Source organism: Clupea harengus, chromosome 7 (genome assembly GCF_900700415.2).
Source record: "Clupea harengus chromosome 7, Ch_v2.0.2, whole genome shotgun sequence".
Lineage (NCBI taxonomy): Eukaryota > Metazoa > Chordata > Actinopteri > Clupeiformes > Clupeidae > Clupea > Clupea harengus.
Genome location: NC_045158.1, coordinates 18,428,941 through 18,453,724, shown reverse-complemented (window position 1 = coordinate 18,453,724; position 24,784 = coordinate 18,428,941). Strand labels below are relative to the sequence as shown.

At 40.1% G+C, this 24,784-nt stretch overlaps 3 protein-coding genes across 4 annotated transcripts in view; 1 reads left to right on the top strand and 2 right to left on the bottom strand.

Moving 5' to 3' along the window:
• Positions 1 to 1,410: 1,410 nt before the first annotated feature.
• On the bottom strand, positions 1,411 to 4,696 carry LOC105893881 (histone H2A.V). The gene is made up of 5 exons (XM_012820348.3): positions 4,574 to 4,696; positions 2,972 to 3,049; positions 2,732 to 2,845; positions 2,220 to 2,349; positions 1,411 to 1,786 (listed from the first exon to the last, which is right to left on the bottom strand). Exons 1-5 carry the CDS (start codon positions 4,574 to 4,576, stop codon positions 1,725 to 1,727), a joined length of 387 nt encoding a protein of 128 aa, XP_012675802.1. The 5' UTR covers positions 4,577 to 4,696; the 3' UTR covers positions 1,411 to 1,724.
• Positions 4,697 to 7,352: 2,656 nt separating this feature from the next.
• LOC105893886 (transcriptional activator protein Pur-beta-like) lies at positions 7,353 to 10,257 on the top strand. The gene has a single exon (XM_012820353.2). It carries the CDS (start codon positions 7,368 to 7,370, stop codon positions 8,292 to 8,294), a length of 927 nt encoding a protein of 308 aa, XP_012675807.2. The 5' UTR covers positions 7,353 to 7,367; the 3' UTR covers positions 8,295 to 10,257.
• A 3,490-nt stretch (positions 10,258 to 13,747) lies between these two features.
• The window catches only part of ckap2l (cytoskeleton associated protein 2-like), a 29,215-nt gene continuing 18,178 nt past the window's right edge, over positions 13,748 to 24,784 (bottom strand). Inside the window, exons 8-12 of one of the 2 annotated variants that reach the window (XM_012820325.3) lie at positions 22,457 to 22,607; positions 19,790 to 21,499; positions 16,826 to 16,980; positions 16,579 to 16,688; positions 13,748 to 14,610 (exon numbers count right to left, since the gene is read on the bottom strand). In XM_012820325.3, coding sequence (XP_012675779.2) covers positions 21,229 to 21,499; positions 22,457 to 22,607 — 422 coding nt within the window. In that variant the 3' untranslated portion in view covers positions 13,748 to 14,610; positions 16,579 to 16,688; positions 16,826 to 16,980; positions 19,790 to 21,228. The remainder of the gene's footprint in view (positions 14,611 to 16,578; positions 16,689 to 16,825; positions 16,981 to 19,789; positions 21,500 to 22,456; positions 22,608 to 24,784) is intronic. The other variant, XM_031570723.2, reaches the window with a different exon arrangement.

Below are 24,784 nucleotides of genomic sequence, written 5' to 3'. Positions count from 1 at the left end.
CAGCCCGATAGTGATGGCTGCTTAAGCTCTACATCATCTCCAGTGCTCAAGATCAAGGAGTCTCTTTATGTGCAGAATCCAAAGCTGCTAGAAACGGGAGAATCGAGCGTCTGGGGGTGTCTTCCATCTTGAAGGAATTCTCACCGACACACCCCAAGTATGATCTCCAGTAGCCTGCTTTACATTCCCACAAAGTATGAAACAAAAGAGGTTATAAATTAACAATGTAGCGTGAGATGTAGAGCAACCTTCATGTTCAAGAATCTTACCAACTTAAAGGTTCAAAACAGATCAGCATTAACCATCTATAACCTTGGCAACCACTGAAGTGATATTATTGCCATTCCCCACTGGCTCTAGTTCGAAAAAGGGCCTCCCCTTCTTCCAAAGTGATTACTGTATCTACAGCGTGCTGTTGTCTTGTGACCTTCTACTTCACCACTCTTCAATCTCTAAAACCATCGCAGCTTATTTGTTAGTCAGAAGACAATTCTTCAACACGATTGGATCAAAAGCACTCTGTGTGTTTGAAGATGACGACTCCATAGGGAATACATTAGTGTTAATTCTCTTTGACAGTGCTAAGTTCAACTGTGGTGCGTCACACTTCCTCAACCCCTTCCAAACATCATGAGAGGAAGCGGTGTTTGAGGTCTACATTAGTTAAGATGTCTTCAGACGACATGGCAGCTTTTGCTCATATGCACATTTTTAATTTTTTTTTAAAAAGCCTAGAAAAAAAACTCTAATGCAAATGTAAAGCCTACACCACCCCACTGAGGTGTACAACTGTAAACAGCTTAAGTGGCTCACAGTACTCTAGATATACATTCAGGGTTTTCAAAAAATCCTGGTGTTTGTACAAATGTAGGTGCTCGGGCCAAGCCATTAACAGCTCCAGCCAATCAACACGGTGCTTCAGGAGTAGAGAAGGGAGGGGGGAAATTTGATTGGCTGTTGAGCCCAAATACCAAATACCTTCCCGAATGGCAGAGTGCATCTTTAACACTTTACTAGTCCCATGGAGGAAAAAGAGAATAAGGTGATCCTTTAAAATCCAGAGTGAAAAGGTGACCAGTAGAAAATAAATACTTTCCAAGCCATGGCACAAGCTCCCTCTACAGGTCAATAGCTTATACAACAATCATCAAATGACCTGTTCCTCAGCATTAATCAATCATGACCTGTTCTTCGAGCATAGCTAAGTAATTACATTTACTCAGTGGTATTACTAGCAATGCTAGCACGACAGAGGGCTATTAGGCTAGTACCCATTCATTTCAGACTTCCAAATTCCAACACAGTTATTGAGTTCATGCCACATAACATTCTTCACATAGCCTTGCCACCATTCACTATCAAAATATGATTCAATTTAAATAATGAAATAATGTGACAAAAACACAAGGATTTAGTTTTGTATAAAATGGCTTTAACACTTTCTTTGTTCAGTATAAAACACTTTCAAATGCCAGGCCAATCAAAATAAATGCACTGCCACAAAGATACCCCGTCAAATCTAAAGTAACATACAATTTCAAAGGGATGCTCATTCCCCATCCTAATTTGGGAAAATAAAACAATGACACAAAATCTAACACTCATAGTTAGCCATAATATTAATTAATTTAAAACAAAAAAACAAAAAAATAGGAGAGAAGGAACATCAACTGGTCTGGTCACAGTCCGAAGAGGAGAGCTTAACAATCTGGATCGGCATGTTCTTAGGCAGTCTTCTGCTGGCCCTTCTTGCCAATCAGGGACTTGTGGATGTGAGGAATCACACCTGTAGACACAGGAAATCAGATCAGAGTGACGAAGAAACATAACACCCAAGTGCTCCTATCGACCTTCTGTTGGGTTCAGAATCATATCAATGCTGTCCTATGACCAGGGTGACCCATAACATTAAATGCCATCGAAGATCTAAAGAATGCAGAAAAGACCAACAAAAGCAGCAACTGTTTGGCAGCTGTGCAACAACTCCCTCTACAGGCACAGACACCTGTGAGGTTAAACAGTATTTACACATTTTAGGACAAGAGAAGGAGGCGACAACTTTTCAAAACTGACACTGAACCACCATTTCCTATACTCTCAAAATGTACAGTGACAAAGTGCATGAATGAATGAATGAATGACCTATACACACACACACACACACACCTCTCCATACCTACATTCACATACATATATATCTAAACAAAAGCTGCACTCACCACCGCCAGCAATAGTGGCCTTGATGAGGGAGTCCAACTCCTCATCTCCACGAATGGCCAGCTGCAAGTGGCGTGGGGTGATACGCTTCACCTTCAGGTCTTTAGAGGCGTTACCCGCCAACTCAAGCACCTGTGCAAGACACGCATGGCTTTACTGACATTTGATTATTATAAAATTCCTGCAGTATGGTTATATCTTTTCAGAATGGATGATTAGTTACTAAATACACAAACATGTAAAATTAAAACGTAAGGTTAAATTGACATTACTTTGATTTATTCTCATCCATATGGGACATACATCTAGCTACCCAGGCACTGGAGAACAATGTCTGGCCAATTAAAATATGACAAATTTAAACATCGTGCTACAGTTTTAACCAATGGAGCAATTCCAACATTGTGGCATTGCAGTTCTGCCAACATAGCTGATCTAATCATCCACAATAACATTACATAAGATTCCACTGACACAAAGCCTTTTCAGTGGGGTTAAATGAGAGATTGCATACTTCTGCTGTGAGATATTCAAGGATGGCTGCACTGTACACAGCGGCCGTGGCTCCAACGCGCCCATGACTTGTGGTGCGGGTCTTCAAATGCCTGTGGATACGCCCCACGGGAAACTGTCAGTGGAAACAGGAAATTGATTAGGCGAGAAAGCAGTGTACAGAATGTCTATGGCTCAGTTTGGTGAGTACCGTGCTAGCACAGTGAAGGGCTGACTCCTTGTCAAGGGTGATGGAGATTACCTGCAGTCCAGCCCTCTGTGAGCGTGAAACGGCTTTCGCCTTGGCCTTGCCACTGTCTTTTCCTGCTTTCCCGCCAGCCTGTAAAATAAGACAATGTGGAGAAAGGTGGGCTGTGGATTATTTTGGTAATCATTTTTAATACAAATAATATAATTGGTTAAACTGATACTGGCAAAATAATAAACAGTCGAATCGAAAGGGGTAGCCTACTGGGAATATGGCCAACTGTAAGAATTGGCAAGGACGACGTGTAGCTTAGGGTAAATGCTGAAATCAAAACAAGCAGCAATGCAACTGGGCGTGAGGAGGCATCTCTGCAGTTATAGCATGGAGGGGTTTCCCGCCAAGACCCTTCCCACCCCAGAGATCAAGCAAGTTTCCGATTAAATACTCTGGCTAGGCGCACGTGTAATGTTAATAGTATGTACCCGAATACAGTTGCATATGGGAAACCCCCAAAACTTGTCAGAAGAGCTACCTTGACACTGGACCACGCTGTCGAAACATTTTACAGATCCACACTTCCACTATATAACGTTAGTTACGTTAATAATACAATTAGTTATTATGTCGACCAACCTTATAGGTAATGTTAAAGTTGGCTTTCTAGCTAACAATAATGTTGGTTGGTCACAGGTGACTTGAAACGCAGTTACTATTAACAATACAGTAAAGCACATAACTTAATTGTAGGTACTTTCTGACAAACTAGCTTCACTTAAAGTTAATATAGCATATGATAGATATGTTTACACTGGTTACCAACACGTATTAATCTTCAATTATGACAGGTCGTCAGAGTGCACGAGTTTTAACTTTACTCGCTGGGAGAAACGCCAGATAAAGTTCACAATTTTTTTCTTTAAACTGAGCTTTCAACAACATGTTAATACGGCTATGCACTGTCACTTCTACCTGTCTAGCTAGGTCCACTCATCTGCGATACCGTTTCAGTTGAAAATGCCATAATGAATGTTAACCCTTTTATTATAATGTTAGGTCAGTGCTTCAGAACAAAGTGATTTGTGTTGAATAATTGACTATTTTAACTAAGCAACTTCACATAAGGATGGGGTCGTTTTATTGACGGATCCGGCTAATTTTGGTTTAAGTGTAACATCTGGACTATCTGTAACTTAAAGGTTCACCCGCTGTGTTTGTGACAGCTAGGTATGTTAACATTAACCGGCCAATGTTAACTCCAACCACGGCGCTAGTGTACCTATCGAGCTAGCCAGCTTCGCTACGTTGCAAAGTTGCAAGCCAAATTAACTGTTTTGACAAAACCATATCTGGCACGTTTCTGGTGTAATATTAAACCCGCCTCGTAACAACAATTGGGGGTTAGCTATTATAGCTCTGTAGCTAACTGTCAAACCAAAAATTTAGCAAGTCAGCTAACGCGAGGTAAGGTAGCGTTGGCTAACGATACACCGACAGTAGTGTCGGTTTTGCTGCTAACTGGCTAGCTAGCTAACTAAGTAACGTTAATCAAACAATATCAAAGCTACCGTCGCATGCCTACAAGTAAACCCACTATATACTCGAATTGTGGTCTTGAAGTCCAGCATGGGGCTACTTGCCGAAAGAAAACAGCCTTACCATTTCACCGCCTGATTATTTGAAGTACGGAATCTGAGGATACGAAAAAATCGACTAAACGAAGAGGAACAATAAACCCTTCCACTGTATGGAGTTATCGCGAGTAAAGTCCCGCACCAATCACAGCAGTTGTTGTTGGTTTGAATATAATTTCTAACCAATTGCATTGTTGCTTGCAGAAAATGTCCCCATCCCCCACTTTGAATCAGTTGTTGCGTTCGTTTTCGGCTTCGGCTGACTGCAAGTGATTTGATGGTCAACGTGAACAGCAAGGTTATAATATTTGTCCATATTCAAACTCGGTATTATTTTGATTATGTTTGTATTCAATCTGAATTTCCGTTTAGTTTGAGTTAGTTTCACCAGTGGTTTCATTAGTTTCAGTTTAGTTTTTTTTTTATTTCATGGACTCATTTCTATTTCGTTTATTATAGTTTCAATTTTAGTTTTAGTTAAGTACAAAGGTTGTCAAGGACAAGTATGGCGTGAAAAATAATCAAATTGAAGATATGAACATTTCAAGACTAAACTTAACTAACATGTAATACATTTGTTTAAGACTGCCTGATGCAAAAAAATTGATATTTGTGCTCAACAGCCAATGAAATTGCACTCCTCCCTTCCGTGCTCCTGAAGCTGTGATGGTTTATGGCTCGGTGTGAGCCAGGATGTTTGTTTCCCATTAACAGGGATTAGAACATATTTGTTCATCAGGTAGCCTATGTTTGATTTTATTTTATTATATTTATACAGCACCAATAACAGTTGAAAGTTGGTTTAATGAGCCCAGAGCCTGAACCCACCTAGAGCAAGCACTAAGATGACAGGGGCAAGGAAAAACAGTAAGAAACTTTGAGCAGAATCTCAGCTCGAAGGGCGGACCCATCTGCTTAGGGCTGGCCAGGTAGAGAGATAGAGATAGAAAAGGGGAGGAGGATAGAAGGAGAAGAGAGAATCAGGAGATGGATTCATACACGTATAAGAGGATACAACATATTAGCATGTTAGAGAACATGTCCACTGTCTCTCTTATGATGATGCACAGATCAGAATCAGTTCCCTGCTGCATTGTTGTGCTGCACCAGCTGGAGTTCCAGCTTGACATCTACACAGTAGATGCTGCTACTGGAATTTACCATGCATTCACTTGTATTGCTATGACTAATGAGAGATCTCACGGAAATGTGTTCCTATCAGTCGATAGGCCTACAGTTGAAATTACCCTTTCCTTTTCATTAAAATTAACATGATAACTAACTAAATAAATTATAGTGTTAATTAATTAAATAAATTATTATTTGGATACATTCAACAGGTCAGCATTGCAGGTCACATATTCAGTGTTGAGTGCTGTCTTCACATCTTCAGCCTACACTATAGCATAAAATGATAGAGAAGGCTAATAAAAGGTTTCCAGTGCTGCTGTTGCAGAAATTACATATCAGATCCACACATCTCTTAAATTTCAAAACTATGCAAGTGACAGTTGTTGTTTTGTATGCAGCGTATTAGCATTTCTGCAAGTTTGGAATTGTTCGAAAAAATGAATGAAAATTTACAAAATAAGTTAACAGCCATGGTAGTTAAATGACTGCTTGAGAGACCCCTCATTCGATTCTGTTTCATAAAATGTATGTCGTCTCTGTATAGACTTTGGACCCATTATATCTCTAAAATATGTCTGTTACCAACCCTCTGCCTACAGCGAAATATAACCTCACTTAAGTCTTCGTTCACACTGAAAGTCTTAGTGCTCAATTCGGATTTATTGTTCAGATCCAATTTTTTGTTTGGCTGTTCACATTTTTTTTTGAATGTGACCAATATCAGATTCTACTGTGATTTGGTTATGGTCCTGAACTGACCCGCATGCGCAAAAGAACAGTAAAAAAGCTTCACACCCAGCACACTGTCGTACGAAAGTCAGCGTTTACAGTTTAATTTATAAGTTGATGTGCAGTGAAAGCCAGCAAATTTGTGAGCAGATGATGAGCATTTTTAATTATGGCTTTTTGTGGAGCAATGGCTGCTTTTTCTGAACAGAGGTGTGTGTAGATTACCTCCAACTCTGCCAACTTCTCCATGTGATGCCACTGAAAATGACACTACAAGGGAACTTGACATTCAGCACCATAACAGGCCTAATTTAGTTCTGCTTTACGAGCTGCATGCAGAAGTGGTGATGTGCACAAGTAGGCCTAAAACATCACAACCCTGACAGGTAGTCAAGAGTCAAAACCTTTTGAGTTTGGAGTTTTATGGCAGTAACCTGTATGAATGGGAGGAATAGTCAGGGCAGCGTGTTTCACTGTTATGTTTCTGCCATAATTTAATGATTGCAGTTGCACAATTCTATTTTTTACCATGGGCCTAAGCCTCTTCCTCAACACTTCAGTTACATCCTTAGGGGTAAATAGAGGTGGTTACCCTGAACACTGGCTAAGAATTTCCTCAATGATTTAATACAACATGTATTTCAAATAGGATAGGCCTTCTGAGAAAACGTCTTTCAGTGTTTTTTGTTTGTTTTGATCATTCATAATTTACCCTCCATATTTGATATATGGACTTGGGAGCCTGACTGTGGAATTGCCATGCAGAACATGCGATCTGGAGGGTTACTGTGGGAAATTCATAATACCGAAATATCACCTCGTCGCGAACGCAGCATTCCCCAGTTTGCTTTCATTATTGACAGAAGGGAGACCAATCAGAGGGGAAGTAGCGATGGTCGATGCGTAGGGGGTGTGTTTGTAAAGACACACAGAAGAACATAGGAGTTGGCTAGCTGGTTATGGTGAAGATGGCGGATGGTGACAGTGGGAGTGAGCGCGGTGGAAGCAGTGGTGGCGGAGGGGGTGGAGGTAGTGGATTTCACTATCAGCAGAGAGATCAAGAGACGCAGGAACTGGCATCGAAGCGTCTCGACATTCAAAATAAGCGATTCTATTTGGATGTAAAGCAAAATGCGAAAGGCCGCTTCATTAAGATCGCCGAGGTTGGAGCCGGTGGCTCCAAAAGTCGGCTGACACTTTCTATGTCAGTCGCGGCAGAATTTCGTGACTACCTGGGCGATTTTATAGAACACTATGCCCAACTTGGGCCCAGTAGTCCAGAACAAATCGCACAGTCTTCCGGCGGTGACGACAGTGGCCCGAGAAGGGCACTGAAGAGCGAATTCCTGGTCAGAGAGAACAGGAAATACTACCTCGATCTAAAGGAGAATCAGCGGGGGAGGTTTCTCCGAATTCGACAAACCGTCAACCGTGGGCCAGGGTTCGGTGTTGGAGGAGGAGGAGGAGTACCTGGGGGAGGCATGCAATCTGGACAAACAATCGCTCTTCCTGCTCAAGGTCTGATTGAATTTCGTGACGCTTTGGCCAAGTTAGTAGATGATTACGGAGGAGATGATGACGAGTTGGGTGGAGGTGGGTGCGCTGGGGGCTATGGGGAGCTTCCTGAGGGTACTTCCATCATGGTGGATTCCAAACGATTCTTTTTTGACGTTGGATCTAACAAGTATGGCGTGTTTCTGCGAGTGAGCGAAGTAAAGCCCAGCTACAGAAACTCAATTACGATTCCATTTAAAGCCTGGGGCAAGTTCGGAGGTGCATTCTCCCGCTACGCCGATGAGATGAAAGAGATTCAAGAAAAGCAGAGGGATAAAATGTACGAGAGGAGAGAGGAGGAATCGGAAGGAGACGACGTTGATGACGACTGATACAGTCAGCTGTTGAAATGAATGACCAGTTTCCATCGCCAATCTGAGATAAAATTGGACCGACCTCAATATGCTTGATGAATTGAGCACTGTTTATATCATGATGAGAAAAGTTTTGACTGCGCAAATTCAATAATTTAGACAAGTGGCTAGAAGGTTAGAATGCTAAATGACTGCATTGGCTACTTCAGTAGTTAGACCTACTCGAGAAAAAAAAATTGGAAGTTTTATGTCAAGGTAAACCCCTCACCCCTATAACTCAAGTGTTCGTATGTAGGAATAACACTGGTCTCCCGTTGTGAGAATGTCAATGTGTTTCTAATGTGTATTTAGGCTACCAGAATGGAGGAAAAAATGGTGTTAACCAGCATCTAGCCTTATCTTAGCATTTGCCCATCCCACCTTGTGGTTTTGTTTTTATACATTTTTTTCAATTTTTTTTTTTTTTAAAGATCCGCAGTGGATTTGGGGGGCTTACAGACATTTCTATGGGAAACTAATTGCCATTATTCAGTATGGAGTATACTAGGACTTATAGTAGGATCTCCAAGGCATGTTCACTAGCTCTCCATACAACACTTCTGATCATCTGAGCTGAGATGTAGTTGATAGGAATATGAACATCACTCAATCAAGATTATATACCTCCTCAAACATGGAGTGGTGATTTTGGTGCTCATTCATTTGTTTGTCTTTACTTTTTTAAATGTCAAGATTAATTGTAGTCTTGGATTTAGTTCTATAAATTGAACCACCCCTGTAAATGTCATAATTGATCCATAAGAATTAATGTAGTTTCTGAATTCAGTCAACACTGAATGTCCTCAGACAAATGATTGAGATGAGCAGATTAAACGAAGCACAATTGTAGTGTGTTGGATGGACAGAGGCTGGGTCCAGGAGCACGTGAAAAAAGGGAATTGAATACATTTGAAATTAAGACAGAAGAAACTGGAAAGAGAATTATACTTTAAGGTAACTAACCAAGTTAGAAGATAGTTATTTTTAAAATGCATAGAAAAAAATATATATATAGAACTATATTTATATAAATATATATATGAAAGATGCATATAAATGCTTCCTCAACAAGCTTATTGAAACACATTGAGCTCAGATGCAATTATCCCCTGGGAAATAATTCTTATTGAGTTTACGTCAACATGACATTTGTACTGTTTCTTTTATCCTGAGTGTAAGTGTGACACAATACAAAACATGTCAGCTTGTGTCCTCATAGCTTAGAATGGCTTCAGTCTATTATTTCTTTAAACAATTGTAGTTTAAGTTTTTGTTGGAAGTTAGTCCTGCTTTTGAACATTTAACATTAAGTTCATGTCTTACTTGGATAGAACCTTCCTGGAACGGATTCGGTGCTGATCTGGTACAGAATCTCTTCCAGGGTCCGTTACAGTCTGGGTTGGCTATTGTTTTCAGTTCAGGTGCAAGACATCAAACACGAGCCCTCTTTATGTCCTCCATGCTACTCTTGAGACTATTTTTGAAACTGCATGCCTCTTCTGTTTTGGAACTGCCTTGTGTTTCTCAGTTACAGTTGCTGTATGGTAATATTTATCAGTGGACTTTTAAAGTTTTGATTTGATGGTTTTGAAAAGAAGAAAGAGTAACAATGTTTACCTGAGTTTAACCTCTAAATTGTGGCGTTTGTTGCATTTGAGGGGGAAAAAAAGATGAACTGTCCATTGAGCTTGATGTGAACCTTTTCTTTACCTTTTTGTTTAATTTAATTTGTCATTGCAGCAAAGAATTTGTCATCTTAACCACCTGGGAGCAATACTAGAGTATTTTCTATTAATAATATGTATTAGTTTTCTCTACATCTTTATTTCTGTACTGTGTTTTGTGAAATGGCAGCTGTTTCAGTCGTGTGCTCTGCTGTAAAAAAAAAAAAAAAAACTACCAACGTCCTTTCAAAAAGAAATAAAAGTCTTTGCTGAATAAATGTTTTGTTTTTTTAACCTATCAGATGACCAAATGTGTATTTACAGTTGATATGTGAAGTGTCAGTAATAATTCCGAAGGATGAAGAATTCTGAGGATGAAGATGCACAATGCAGTTGAATACTGGGAAGAGATGAGTTCACTGGTCCTTGAGAATTACATCGGTAATGTTAAGTCTTGAAACTGACTTTCTGCATCTTCCTGCATGAGTCAAATTCATGATCCATGTACAATGCAAGTCATCATGAAAACCATGGGAATGGACTAGACTGACATTTGATCATTTGAAGGGGGGGGGGGGGGATACAAGTATGAGACACAGATTTTCCAGAGGGATAAAAAAAAAAAACATCATGTAAGTGCAAACATCACAAGGCACGCACACATGTACAGCAGACCCACTACAGACCACTGAGAACAGATAAATATTAGAGAGAGTGATAGGCGATACTAAATATGGCATAAATATGGCATGCTACAATGTTGTAACAGCGGATGGCAATGTATCTGGTTAGTGTCCACACGCTAAATACAGACAATTTTGTCCTGCCACAAAAGAAAAAAAAGTACTCATTCATAAACATCCACACAGACTTAATGGTTACTGGGCACATGCCCTTGAGAGGGAGGACCACTCTTTTAGAGCATGTAATAGCACACTTGGTTCTTTGCCTCTAAGAAGGGATTATTTCATGCCACTCGCCCCCTGCTGGCCAAAAGCTGCAGCACAGACTGCACAGCACATCACGGTAGACCTGCTCTCTAGGGTGACTGGGCTTGAGAACTAACTCTGTTAAACAGCACACTGGATTTGGTAAAGGTCCGCTGGGCGCATTCGTTAACCCAAGTCATTGCCTGAATGTTATAGTGCATTAAATGGGTATGAAGGCTGACAGATCGTCTTACTGATGGAAACTTCTAACTATTCCAGTGGCAAGATCAGATTTGCCTTTGAAAGAACAATGAAGAATATTCAGAGCTGAATGTGCACAGAATGTACGCTATCTAAAAATGTAAACCATTTAATGCACATATTGTTGACTAAATGCTAATTATGTTTTAAGCATCATATCACATTATATTGTAAGACATCCCAGTCAAAATTCAGTATTCGGAGTATTCAAACTACTGATATACCTGATATATAAAGCTTTCATATTGCTGGTTGATATATTAGAGGTCATAAAACTGTTCAGAACGTAATCTGAAATTCCCATGCAGCAATTTTTGAATGGTTAATTAATACAGTATTTAATACAGGTCAACAGTATTGTGTTGGTTGTTTTTCTTCAAGATATCATCTCATCAAGCTTTGAAGCCATTGCATCCTTCAAAACAGTGTTGTTGCTAAACTGGAACATAGGCTGCGGGAGACATTAACTTATTCCTGTGTAGGAAGCTGTTTGCACAATTAGAATACTGACTTTATGTTACCACTCTAATATGACAGATTTTTAAAATACAATATAAATTCATATTATCCCACTGTAAAAACCCATTTGAGAATTGCACAGAGAACTCTTGGAATTCCTGAGATAAGTAGCACATCGGTCTAAAATGAATTAACAAAACACAAGATGTAACAGGATAAAATGTTGTCATTAATGGTCATATTTGTTGCCATTTGCATTTGACAAATGGCCTTCATGGAAAAGAAGGAAATCTCTTCAAAAGCATTTGGCGTATCTTACTAATCAAGTGGTATCTCTCTCTTTCTGACACCTCTACTGAACTTGCTAACAGATGTAAGACCTAATAAACACAAGGAACAGGATCTGAACTGCACATTCTTGGTTGTATTTCCTTTGACTTGTCCTCATTTAATACCCCCATCACCCTCCAAGCACCAACAATAGTCTCACCATTATACACTGCAACAGTGTTGCTGTCCATGTGATCTGAAAAAAATGTAGTGGAACCATTCATCTATTAACCCTTCAGCAAGGGGGGTTTTGAACATTCTAATTAAAGAATGCTTTCATCAACAATGTACGATTCTAAAATTCCACATTATATTCGATAGACCCAGATATTTTCGTTAATTCTACAACATTCTAAACACACCACGGTGACGGTACCTGCTGAAGGGTATTGAAACAATCGAGCTGAGGTAAGAAGAGAGTGAGGGGACATTCTATCTCTGGAGACTAGAGGAGTGTGTGGTTCATGGGGATTGTACACTTGTTTGAGGCGGCCCTGATCTCTCTGCTGCTGGGCACCCAGGCAGGCTATATTTAGCCAGTGTTGCCATGTGCCAGGAATGTACAGAGCGCTGCTAAGACGCCTCTGTGTGTCTGTGTGTGTGTGTGTGTGTGTGTGAACGCTTCAACATACCCAACAAGAACACACACTTCACATTACAACATTGTGTGCACAGCTCATGAAGAAAAAAAAGAGTCTCTGCTGCAGTTGACAAATTTAATTGTGAAATGTTGAAATAAAATTTGTAACATAAATACAGCTCTTGGGAGTTAACCACTCCTTTCTCTCTGCCTGGTGGCTTAACATGATTGGAGATATGTTAATAAGTAGTCAGTCATTAGCAGGCTGGTACCTAGTGATTGGTTATTGTACAAGGACCTCCCATTTGGTTGTGTGGAGTTCTTCCCAGTTTCCATATATGGGCTTCCAGACAGTCACCTGATGTTTCATGCACATCTGCACTCTGCTTTGAAACTAATGTTATCACTTTCATGACAAGCCCTCTCTGTTAGAAATGGGATCTATAATAGATCTGGGTCTTTGCCCTCTGTTTGAACCAAACTGCAGCTGCATCCTGCCTCTCTGGTCAAGTTCTTCAGTGCCATTGTTCACCTCTATCTCTCTATCCAGTCCTCCCTAAACTTGGCACATCCAGGTTCCCTTATCGTGTCCTTCAGTGCTTCTCAGCCTGCACCCCCCTTAGGTGGCAGTGACTCCTCGTGCCCTTTATGATATGAATGAATGCTCAATAGTGTTTGTGTAGTGCAGGTGCCTTTCTTAATGAGATATCTTATCATGCTGTTCTTGTGTGCACATTCCTGATGGGATCCCCTTGTCTGACCACTGTACAGATTTCTCGTCTTCATCTTAATTTGTATCCATCTCTACAAATCAAGTAGAGGGCAAAAAAATGAGTAGTTCATTAAATATGGAGTCTGTTAAGGCTGATGCAATATACACCATATAATAAGGTGGAATGAAAAGTGTCCAATCAAAAGCAGTACTGTCATATTGTCATGGTTAATGTAACCACCATGTGTGATTAACAAAAGACTACAAGGTAAAAGAGCTGTGCATTCTACATTGCTGTGCATTCACTGTGCATTATACATTTGAATGCCATTTCATAGACTGACTGTATTGTAATGATTGCTATAATTCTTACATACCAGAAATGCGTTGGCACAATTACTATACTATATCTGCTTGTGTTAGAAAAAATCAAAGGTGCATTTTCACAAAAACACTGATTAAAGTGGACATTTCAGTGACAAGCTGCTAATTTCACATTTCAGATACAAAAGGTTTTATTTAAGTTTCAATTATGTATATAACACACATATAACATGCATCAGTATTTTGTTCATATTAAAGCTGTGTTTCTCAGAAGGGCGCTAAAAGTCTTTCACACATACAGCATACATTTTTAAATTACTCAATCTAATACAAATGTAACCCTGTGTCATTGGTATGTCTGTGCTCTTTTTGAGTCCTGCCTTCCCTTAAATTATTCCTTAATATGACTAATACAAATCTTCACCAAACATTTCTAGCCAATTAAAATAATAGAATTGAACGGTTTCATAATAAATCAATGAATACATCTCACCTCTCCCTCAGAACATGACTTCTCATGAACCTAAAATGATGATTATACTAGAGAAAAAGTCAGACACTCAAACAATACCTGTTAATGTTCTATTATGTGATAATTAATTATACTCTATACCGAGTGCATACCGGTACAAAAAACCAACAATACAATATAACGGATAAGTACGTACATGAAGATCCAATACAATAGAAGCCGTGAGTCATCATAAAGCACAGAAACTACAGACAAACTACATACAAAAGAGAGCTGTTAGTCTGTTAATGTAACATAACTAATCAAACTAAGAAAAGAACAGAAATTCATAGCTTGTCTGAAGTTTCACTATTTTTTCACACAGTGGTTTATAGCTTTTTTTTCACGAGGGAACTCAAACACTTCTGCCTTTGGTGGGTCACTGCAGGCGATCAGCTGATTCTTTTCTTTTCCCAGGTATAAATTCTGTTTGGCCACAGACTGCAAACTCCCTGAGTTCCCGTCCACGTTGCACCACTCAAACAGACATTCGGACTTTTCTTCAAAATTAGGGACAGATTCAAGCTGTAAAAGTTAAAATGCCTTTGTACATTAAACATTCTATATGTATATATTACATTACATGTTAAACATTCTATATGTGTATATTTTTATAACAGGCTGTACCATACTGGGATGTTGATTTATGGTTAGTGTGTTTTATCCAACACAATCCCATCTGCTGAGTACAAAATGCCCTTACACAAGCATCTGAGCATCTGATCCACTATCTCCTCATTCTCCTAATGCTTGCACTGTCGATGTGTGTGTCTAGGATCACTTAGGATCACTTAGCCCTAATTGGACTTAATCCTCTCTGTGTGCCGGACAACTAATGCTACTGAAAGTGAAACGTTTTCGTAACCTGAAACTAAAGTCTACACACTGACGTAGATGTTCTTTGAACCTATGGATTTAGCAGCGAGAAAGTTCATTAACTGGCATCCCTCTCTGCCAATTACATTTCTGTGAAAACCTACTGAAGACAGGGAATGGACAACAGTGGCCAAGTCTTATGAGTGTGAGAACACCACATACCGTGAAATACACAAAAAATGTACGCAAGAAGGAGACGGCTTTCTTGTCTAACTGCCTAATTGTAACTGTTGTCAGTACTCACGTTCAAAACAGAACAAGAATCATTAAAGCCTTGAGCAGAGCCAAGATACTACAGGAAACAGAAGTATCCTGAGGAAATGTTTTCCTGATTATTTTCTTTCTACATCACCACGACTTCTACAGAGGCTGGTGTCACATTTCTCTGAACCACCCTACTGTTCAACATCAGTGTTGGATGATAAATTGTGTTGGATGATAAATGGTCTTTATGGTACACTTTTACTATGGTAATAGATGCAAACAATGTGTAGGGTGATATACCAAATCACAAACCTCATTCAATGTGTTTGTCCATGCTGAGAATATATTGAGGATATTGATCATAACAACCCATATTATTTAGAGATTGGCATGTGTTGGAAGAGGTTTGTGCTATTGTAACAATTCCCCACTTTGTATCAAACAGTGAAATACGTTACCAAAAGGAAAAATCTGATATATGTAAAGTTCTAATGTAATATTTGAAATTCCATGTGATTGCCAACACCATCACCCCAAATCCCCCAAAGAGAATACTGTCAGTCCAAATATTATGTAAAACTAAATTTCAATCACAAGTGTACCATTGCACAGAAATCTACCCTGATTGCACATGAAAATCACTCCAAAATATACATGAACTCAAAAACGTTTAACTTAATTTGAGGGCCTACATTTAGCATGTCCCTATGGAAGGCACGCCTTTCGATAAACTTGAACTGCGCATCCTCTGGGTGTATTATGGGATGCCATGTGGGTCACACCTGTGTTCAAAGTTACATTAAGACTAGTATGCTAAATAAAACACAGGCTAAATGAATATATTGACAATTCATTCTTACCGAGATCACACACTTCTCTATTTTGAGGTTTGCACCATACACTGCTTTACCAAACAATGAATAATGATGTTGAAAAATGAATTATTCACAGGATTTATCTTGTCTCATAGTGTCATTGCTTTGACCATAATCTTTAGTTGTAGGCTATAACTTGCAGCATAGGTTATGCAAGATAAGGGATTTTACAGCATTATGTAAAAATGTTACCCTAAAATAACAGCTTCAAAATCATTTTGTTTGGTAAACCGACTTGTAATACAGAGAATTAAGGGGTCTCGAAGCGCAATTTGTCATTAGGCAATAGTGTAAAAGTAAGCTACACTCTGCAACTTTAGGGGGAGCTCAGTAGAAAATATACCAATTCTCGCTTTCAAACGACCTAGCTAACAACAGCGTTTTGATTCATTTTTGCGTTTCCCTCTAGAGGCGAATGTGGACCACAATAAAAACAGTGAATTCAGGACAGCATAAAGCATGCTAGAAAGTACATGGTATGCATTTTGGAATGTTTCACAGATGAAGTGATTTGAATGAGAAAACCAAAAATATATACCTTCACGTTATTGTCCTTCAGAATGAGGTTAAACTCTTTAAACCTAAATGCCATCTGAAGTTTTCCACTGGCTTTGTCTCTATTCCTGTATGTATATACTGTCCAGCTCCCTGTAAACAAAAGAAGACACACTATAGGCTTCAAAATGCCAGAATGATGCCAAAGACTGAAACCTGCAATTAACCAATCAATACAGAGGCAGACAGCAAGTGAAGGCGGGTTTTTTTTTTTTTTTTTTTTTTTTTACCTCTAGAAGTGCCTTGCCTACTTATAAAGGCAACGCGTTGTCCACGGGCTACAGCACAAGTCCCATCCATTGTTATGAGGGTTGTGTCATATTTCCTTTGTAATTTAGGTGCCATCTTGAGTGCCTTAACTTTCCAGTAGAGTGAGGGCTATTGCCTGTACAAATCAAACAGGAAGGGGGAGTTGAGAAAGAGAGAGTTTGTCAGGCAGAACTGGTCAAGCTTCCTCCACGGGCCTTCAGCGGTTTGTCACGTTCACTAAATAATCCTAGCTACTACCACAAGGTTTTGAGGCCCTTTGAAGCAATTGACTGAAAAGCACCAGCTTTTCCTAACCTTCCAATTTAGGACTTCCGACAAAAGGTTAGGAACTATAAAGCACCTTAACGAGTAAAGCATGGAGAATGACGCAGATCCTCCACCCTCCATCCCCAATTCATAATTTGAATCTAGCTCACTCAAAGCTGGTGATAGTGGTGAATAGTGGATAAGGGTTATAAAGTTATAGTCTTTACAGTGTTTGTTTTCAAAATGTCACATTTTCGCAAAGCTCTCATCATGCTGCCAGTAGCCCTACACCTTCCTCTATGCGGTTCAAAACATTCCTCCTTAATGGCACATCTGGATGTTTATCATTTCAGAGTCAGAGCTGGCGATTGGGACCAAATGTGTCTAACATTAGCAACACATTATTAGCTGTTTGATAACATAATCAAGCCCAAGGCAGATAGATAGAGGCAGGACTGATTTGCATATTTATAGATCCGCGAATACTAAATGAGGCAAAGGTGTAAGACCACATCCAAGCCATTTTAAGCCATGAAGGGATTTTTTATGAAAAATGTCATTTTTGAGGAAAATAGATGAGTTTTTAGGGGTTTATTCCATGCCAGGAGGGGGAATTTAGTAAAGAGCTTGCGACACTTGTCACAAAGTGACACATGAACAAAATAAAAGGCTCCCCCATGGATGAAATTGGACCCTAGATCCATGGCAAAAGGGCTTACTGATTTTTTTAAATAGAGCACACACCCAAATGGAATTAGGGGAAACCAGGTAGAGTTGTTCACCTCACTAATTCAACAGGGGTGTCAAAGACAATTGTAACATATCAGTTTGAAGAGGTAAAGTAAAATGTAGGACAACAGCCATGCATTATTCAACCCAAAATAGTTGTTAGTTATAGTTATAGTCTTTACAGCGTTTGTTTTCAAAATGTCAGTGAGACAGTCACTTACTTCGCCACAGCTCTCATCCTGCTGCCAGTAGCCCTACTGAGTTCCCTCTATCTTCAAGAGCATGGTCTTACAATTTGAGCATTATTAATTAGCTCTGAGTTGATGAACCCTGAGATGGGAAACTTTTCGGTTCCTGAACAGCTGATTTGAGTTAGTTCACTGAACCCTGAGTATGTTCACTCGGAGTTAAGCATGTACCCGACGACTATGAAAAGCCATCATCAATGTATCTCCAATAATACACACACGCGCACCAAACGCGGGCATAAACGGTCTTGCTGCTGTGTTTACTTCACCGTTGGCGCCCGCAATGACCAATCAGTCAAGCATACAGGGCGCTTCCTTCATTTCATAAATGCGTCAACCACACTGCATGCGACAAGTAAAAAGCGCAGCACGTGCCAGGAGAAATTATGTCACTTTTGGTGCGTGCCACTGTGCGCCACTTGAGCCTCTCACAATCACTGCACCAATGTCTATGCCAATTTGGTCTTCCAAGATCGTGGGCAAAGGCGCGGTGCTAATATAGGGTTACCTCGAGTTAAACACAAAGATAACCTGCTCGGAGCAGTTAGTAGAGATGCAGGGTAAATTGCCTTGGGTAAAACGTATCCACTCTTCGTAATGTGGGTTAATCAGAAAGTTACACCCGATGTCACAAAGTTGCTTCTGAAGTTACCTGGATAAGCCAGTAACCTTGATTTGTAGTGTAGCCCCATTCTCTCTCTCTCTCTGGTGAAATTACCCTATCAAAATTCACCAACGAATAGAAGGCCAGGGATGATCCTGACCAATGAAATCGTCACTGCCTTTTCGGGTGCATTTCAGAGGCTAGGGCAAGTTTTTGACGGAAAACATTTCAAAATATGAATAGGAAAGGCATAAATAATGCTCTCAAATTTAAAGACCATGCTCTTTAAAGCAGTAAAGATAGGAAAAACAACTCCATATTTATCTGTCAGAAATTATCTGTCAAAGCTTATTGTGGGTTAATACGTATCTAATGTCTGCAGTGGATGGCCTATCACTCCCTTGTGACCCATCAAACTGTGAAGTCAAAATCTTGCGCAAAATGTAAAAGTTTCAAATTTAGCTTCACAAACGATTTCTATCCATATAACTTTTGACAGATTGAGACACAATCTGAAATTCTGATCGTAGCATGCTGATGCCATTAAAGAGTTTCATCGACTTACGTTAGACACGATCTAAAGAAATGAAGTAGCCTACGTTACAACTGTCACCTTGCTACCACCGTACCTGGTCTCTTCCACTGTAAAACCGCAAAACTGTCAAATCTGTGCTGGTAGGCTACTCCATCTCAGACCAACATGGATCAATTGAACATGTAAATTGCATTGATTGGCCATTTTATGCAGGGATGCCCCAGTATAGAAGAATTAGAGACCTTTTGAAAAGTATTTTTGAAGGCTAGATACAAATCTGGAAAGTAGGATACAGGATCAAAGTGGTAGAGAGAGAAAACAGAATTACACATATGAGGTAGGCTATAACCTACAGCTTTTGCAATTTGATAATGTCTATAAACAGCCTAACTAAAATATATCTGAGAAATGAAGCATGTTACAACTGCCCCTCGTTACAACCATACAAAAACAAAACCAACAAAACAAAACAGTAAAACCTACAATGTAATAATAAGCTTATGGGAAACTATAGCCTACGACATCGTCAAAGGACCTTACAGAATAGGAGTTTCTGATTTACCTTGCGAATCTTTCTGCTTCGTCCCAACAGCTTCACGGCGCAGTCCTGCAACTGGTGGTTTTGCAAGTCCTCCGTGAAACGCTTTATACGCTTCCCGAGCGTGTAGTCATAGCCTAGGAAACGTGCCAACAAATCGGAGGCAGTAAGCGCGATTATTCAAAGGGTCACGGTCCTCTCTATTAAATAGATTAAAATTAGCCTACGTAACACTATATCCGTTTTCTCATTTCCTAGCCTTCTGCTTCCAATTTACACTATGGCAAAAACTCAACTCAAGCCTCAAGACTATTTCAGATACGCATTACAAAAGGCTACATTCTACAGCCATACATATTTTCTCATTAATAAACCACTCAATCTTCTCATTGTTGCTCTGCTTTGGTATAACCTGACGCAATGGCTTATTAAAGTGGGTACTGTCCAGTCTCCTTCAAATGTATTTTTCTTTTTCATCCACTAATTGTGTCTGATATCTATGACGTGCTTCCCAGCCCCTCAAACCTCCACGCATGGTGCAAGGCAGAGACACCAGCATTTCCACTTTTCTCAAAGTGTGGAACACATTCTAAGCCATTGCCCCAAGGCACTGGGAGAAGGGCTGTACAGACGGAAGCATGACCAGCTCTTGAAGACCACCAGCACTGGAGTCGAGAGGGCCAAGATGACCCGCCCCGTTGATTGATTGAAAAAAACAAAAAAAAAACATAGAGATTGGGAAGCATTAATGGTACATTTTATTCTCTGTATACCACCAATTTCCATCAATAAATACATTTGTAAAAAAAAAAAAAGAAAAAGAAAAAAAGAAAAAAAAGATGACCCGCCCCTCAAAACAAGCCACTGCCTTTGCCAGAGCCGGGGTGCAATGGGGACTGGATGAGAGTGTGAATGATTGGGGTCACCAGAGGTTTTTGACATCAAAGTTGGGTCACCAGCAAAAAAAGGTTGGGCACCCCTAGTCTAGAGGGCTAAATGAGTTGAATAATTTCAGCTACTGGATGATTTATTGTTGTACTGATGTGTGAGGTCTAAATGTGTACAGCTGCATGCAACTTAAAATGACTACTACTTTCAAGAAATAAATTATACTCAAATTCAGTCCATACTATCTTTTAGAGACAAAATAATTTATTATGCAACAAAAATAAAAGTAGAAAATTCAGCCACACACATAGACTAATAAAGACAAACAAACAGACAAGTAAGCATGTAAGTTCATTTTCATTTCCATATTTTCAATTCATTATATCCCATATATTCGGAGCATGTGCCTGGTTTAAATATCCAGGTGTTACCGTGTAACGCAACATTCCTCTCTTTAAAAACGATGACAGGAGTGTTCAGGACTAGTTGCAGTAGCACTTGATCGGATCAGCACCGGATGGCTTCCAGTTCTGGCTCAGCCCTTCCCCTGCATATATATGCCCTCTGAAGCCCGGTTAGCTTTCCTCTGGGAAAAGGTGGACCTGGACCTGGTCTTTGAGGGCTTCGTTCTCCCGGTAGATGTAGAGCGGGGACCTCTCAGTGGAGGAGGGGGAGGCTAAGGAGAGCAGGTCACGGAAGGAACCCACGCACGGGTCCTGCTCCTGCAGCGCTGCCGGGTAGCGTGGGGCTGACCTCTCGATGCGCACCGAGCGTCGCACAGGCGTGAGGAAGCGGACTTCCTGCCCGTCCACACGCATGCGCTCCTGATGCTGACTGCTGCACCTGCTACACACACCCACGGATTAAATGGAATAACGGTGCTCATGTCCTTTACACTCTTTTGCATTCACAGGAGCTTACTTTCCTTTCTTTGGGTGACTAATGACACCTACTGCTATGAATATTTGCCTTACTCTTTTATCTAGTGTATTTATATGTATATGCAATGGTGCCCCCACCTACACACAAAATACACACACTGAGTACTCTAGCAGTGGCACAGGGAAGGCTGGCAGTTTTGTTTTGACTAGTAGCATACTGAAGGTTGTAGTGAACACGAACGTTAATTAATAAATAAATAAATAAATAAAACATTAAAATAAGTAGGAGGCCTAACTTCAAGAAACACATTTGCTTCAGTATTTATCTGATCTACATTTACTCTTCCTTTGATAAGGTGCTTAAAATCTGTGGATGCTAGCCCCCTGTCTTTGGGTTCAATGCTAGGAAGTTAGCTAGCTGCCATCTGAGTGATCTAAAATAGAAAGAATGTTTATAAAACATAAGGCGTGTTTTGGTTATCCAAAACTACAGCAAAACAAGAGCCAAATCATGTTTTCATCAGTCCTTTAAATGACCATAAAGTAGGCTACGTCATATAATAAGATGTTCCAATCAACCGCTTTCTTTTCAAATGTGGTTTGTTTCACACTGCAGTCTGTGACCTTGAGGACCATGAGGAAGTTTTCGCTAATTTTGACTTAAGTGTATTGCATTAGAATAGCAGACTGCACCTTTAAATTACTTCCTATTGAATGTTTAATGGGAGAGGTAGCATTGCTGGATTGACATGTTCATCCTTTTTTTCTTCTTTTTTTAGTTCTAATACCTCTATTGAAATCAAAGCATCAAAACATTCTTCCTGTATCCTTGGCTCCTGTGAACAGCAGCGTAGCTCCGCATTGTTTAGATTAAATCTGACAAAACCAGGAATGGTTCGAAGAAAACACAGTGTTGACATACCCTGGGGTGGCTGTGATTTTGTATTTCACAACGGATGAGTCCCCTTTCGCACCACGGATCAAAGCGTTCACTGTCTTGGGAGTGGCAAAGATGTTTTCTTGTTCGTCAGCCATGGCTTCCTCCTCCAAAATCTCCTCTTTGACCTGTGTGTCTGCAGAAGGGCCACACCTTTAAATCACGCGAAGTAAGGACTGCACAGGCTCCATTATATTTCAACAAATTCTACTACTAGTGATAAAATAAATAGTTTTGGTTGTTGTTGACAAATAAAAAGTACTTTTTACACCATGATGCAATTCAGCAGGCACAGTGAGAAGAAATGGTTTCTCGATATTCACTATATCTACCTGACTAAATGTCAGTGAATGGAGATGTATTACATAATAACTACAATGTGGATATAAATATTTTACAAACATAAATATACTTTGGAAGATCAATATTGACATCAAATACACAGTACTACAGACGATATGGAATATCAAACATTATGCCAACACAGATTTGTAAATTCAAACATTTGTGATATATGCAATTACCAAGGTGGGATCAGTGCGACTTAAAAATAAATTTAAAAAAATCAGCCAATCAATCTAACTCAATACATCCATTTCAGCCCATAGCACATCTGGGGGAGAGCCTGGCATTAGGCCTAATACTCAAAATTCCATTGAACTGCTCAAATGGGGTACAGAGGTGGAAGAGGAGGCTTGATGGGGTACAGAGGAGGAAGAGGAGGCTTGATGATCTCAGCTGGCTGAGATTTCCACAGACAGCTGCCACAATGACCTCCCGTCTGGGCACACCCACGTCACACACATGCTTCTCTGCAGCTATGTGTAAATGGGTGTGCGTGGCGTGCCAATACAACAGGCAGTAAAGTCACAGAATAAGCAACGTCTTGCTATGATGACAAGCTCAGCAATACTATTGACAAAAGAGGAAGTTCAAAAAGTGAAGTGTCAGTGTAGCTGACAGCTCAAAAATGTATCAGTGGACCTCTTCCAGCCCGAGGAACTGATGTTTTCCAGACTGCTCAGCCTCAACATATGGCTGAGCAGGACCTGCAGCCTAAAAGGTCTGAATTGAATCGACAGTCTGAATCTACTCTGGGTGCGCAGAGGACTTCTTAGGTCTAAGCAAGACTGGAGTAAAAGCACTAAAGGACCATCTTCTCTTTGCTCTTCACTACCCATCTGCCTCTTGCACTGATTCAACCAAACACCTGTCCACGGCCACCATGAAGAACCAAACAGCTGACCACAGGTCGAGACACAGACTACAGGTGGCACACAGCAACCACTATCCCCACCACTGGAGAACATGACTCAGGCCGATTTCCTGACACTGGATGAGCGCTATGATGATCTGCAGGAAGTAGTTTGCTTAGAGTGCAAGAGTTGAATGATACATATGAAATCTGTCTGATTTTATTAGCCAGACATCCAGGGAAAAAACCGATATGCCGATTTCAATCCCAACCACCTAACATCAATTCTACAGACATCCTTGGATTTACATAATTATAATAATAATAAATACGAGAATATTTGTATATAACAATTAGGTTTCACATTTATAGTCATGATTCTACGAGGCATCGTGATGTCCTAAAACAAATAAAAGCACTACACAAACACTTCAAATGGCAGTGAATAAATAAACACTAAACGTAATCGCGTGGATATAGCCATAGTGGAATAGAATGGACACATCTACATTCTGCAACAGTACCTCCACACCGGTGAAGTTAGGTCTGCGTTTACTGGCCGGTGCACCACCGGTGTTCGCTTTCCGCTTCGAGTCTCAAGTTGCTTTCACGTTGCCTGTGGATGCATGCCCTTATAAGGAGCGGCCGTGGCATTTATGTATGCAAATTCAAGTGTACGAGAAATACGCGTTCAATTTAAGAATCAGTGGACAGCTAAGAACACTTTGGCGGTTTAAGAACACATTTCCACGCATTCATGTCCATAAAAAACAGCAGATGCTTTCCAAACAACAAGAGAAAATGAGGGTATAGTTTCAACCTAGAGGGATTACGGTACTGGATGAAAACCGTCTGTTGCCATGTACAAATGTATCAACAAGTGATAAAAAGGGGGGGGAAATGTTTTACAAACGATGCAAATTGCAAATGTTTTTTTTTTTTTTTTTGTCCTTGAGAATTCAGTGTGCTGGAACAGTGATACTCCCTCTGTAACTCTGTTAAAAAGACACTGCCTGTGAGGAAATGCATCCAATTCTCACTTTCTCTCTGATCCTTCTGCAGGAGACTAATAAACGTATTACTAATACCTAATAATAGGACTGATCTGGCATTAGACT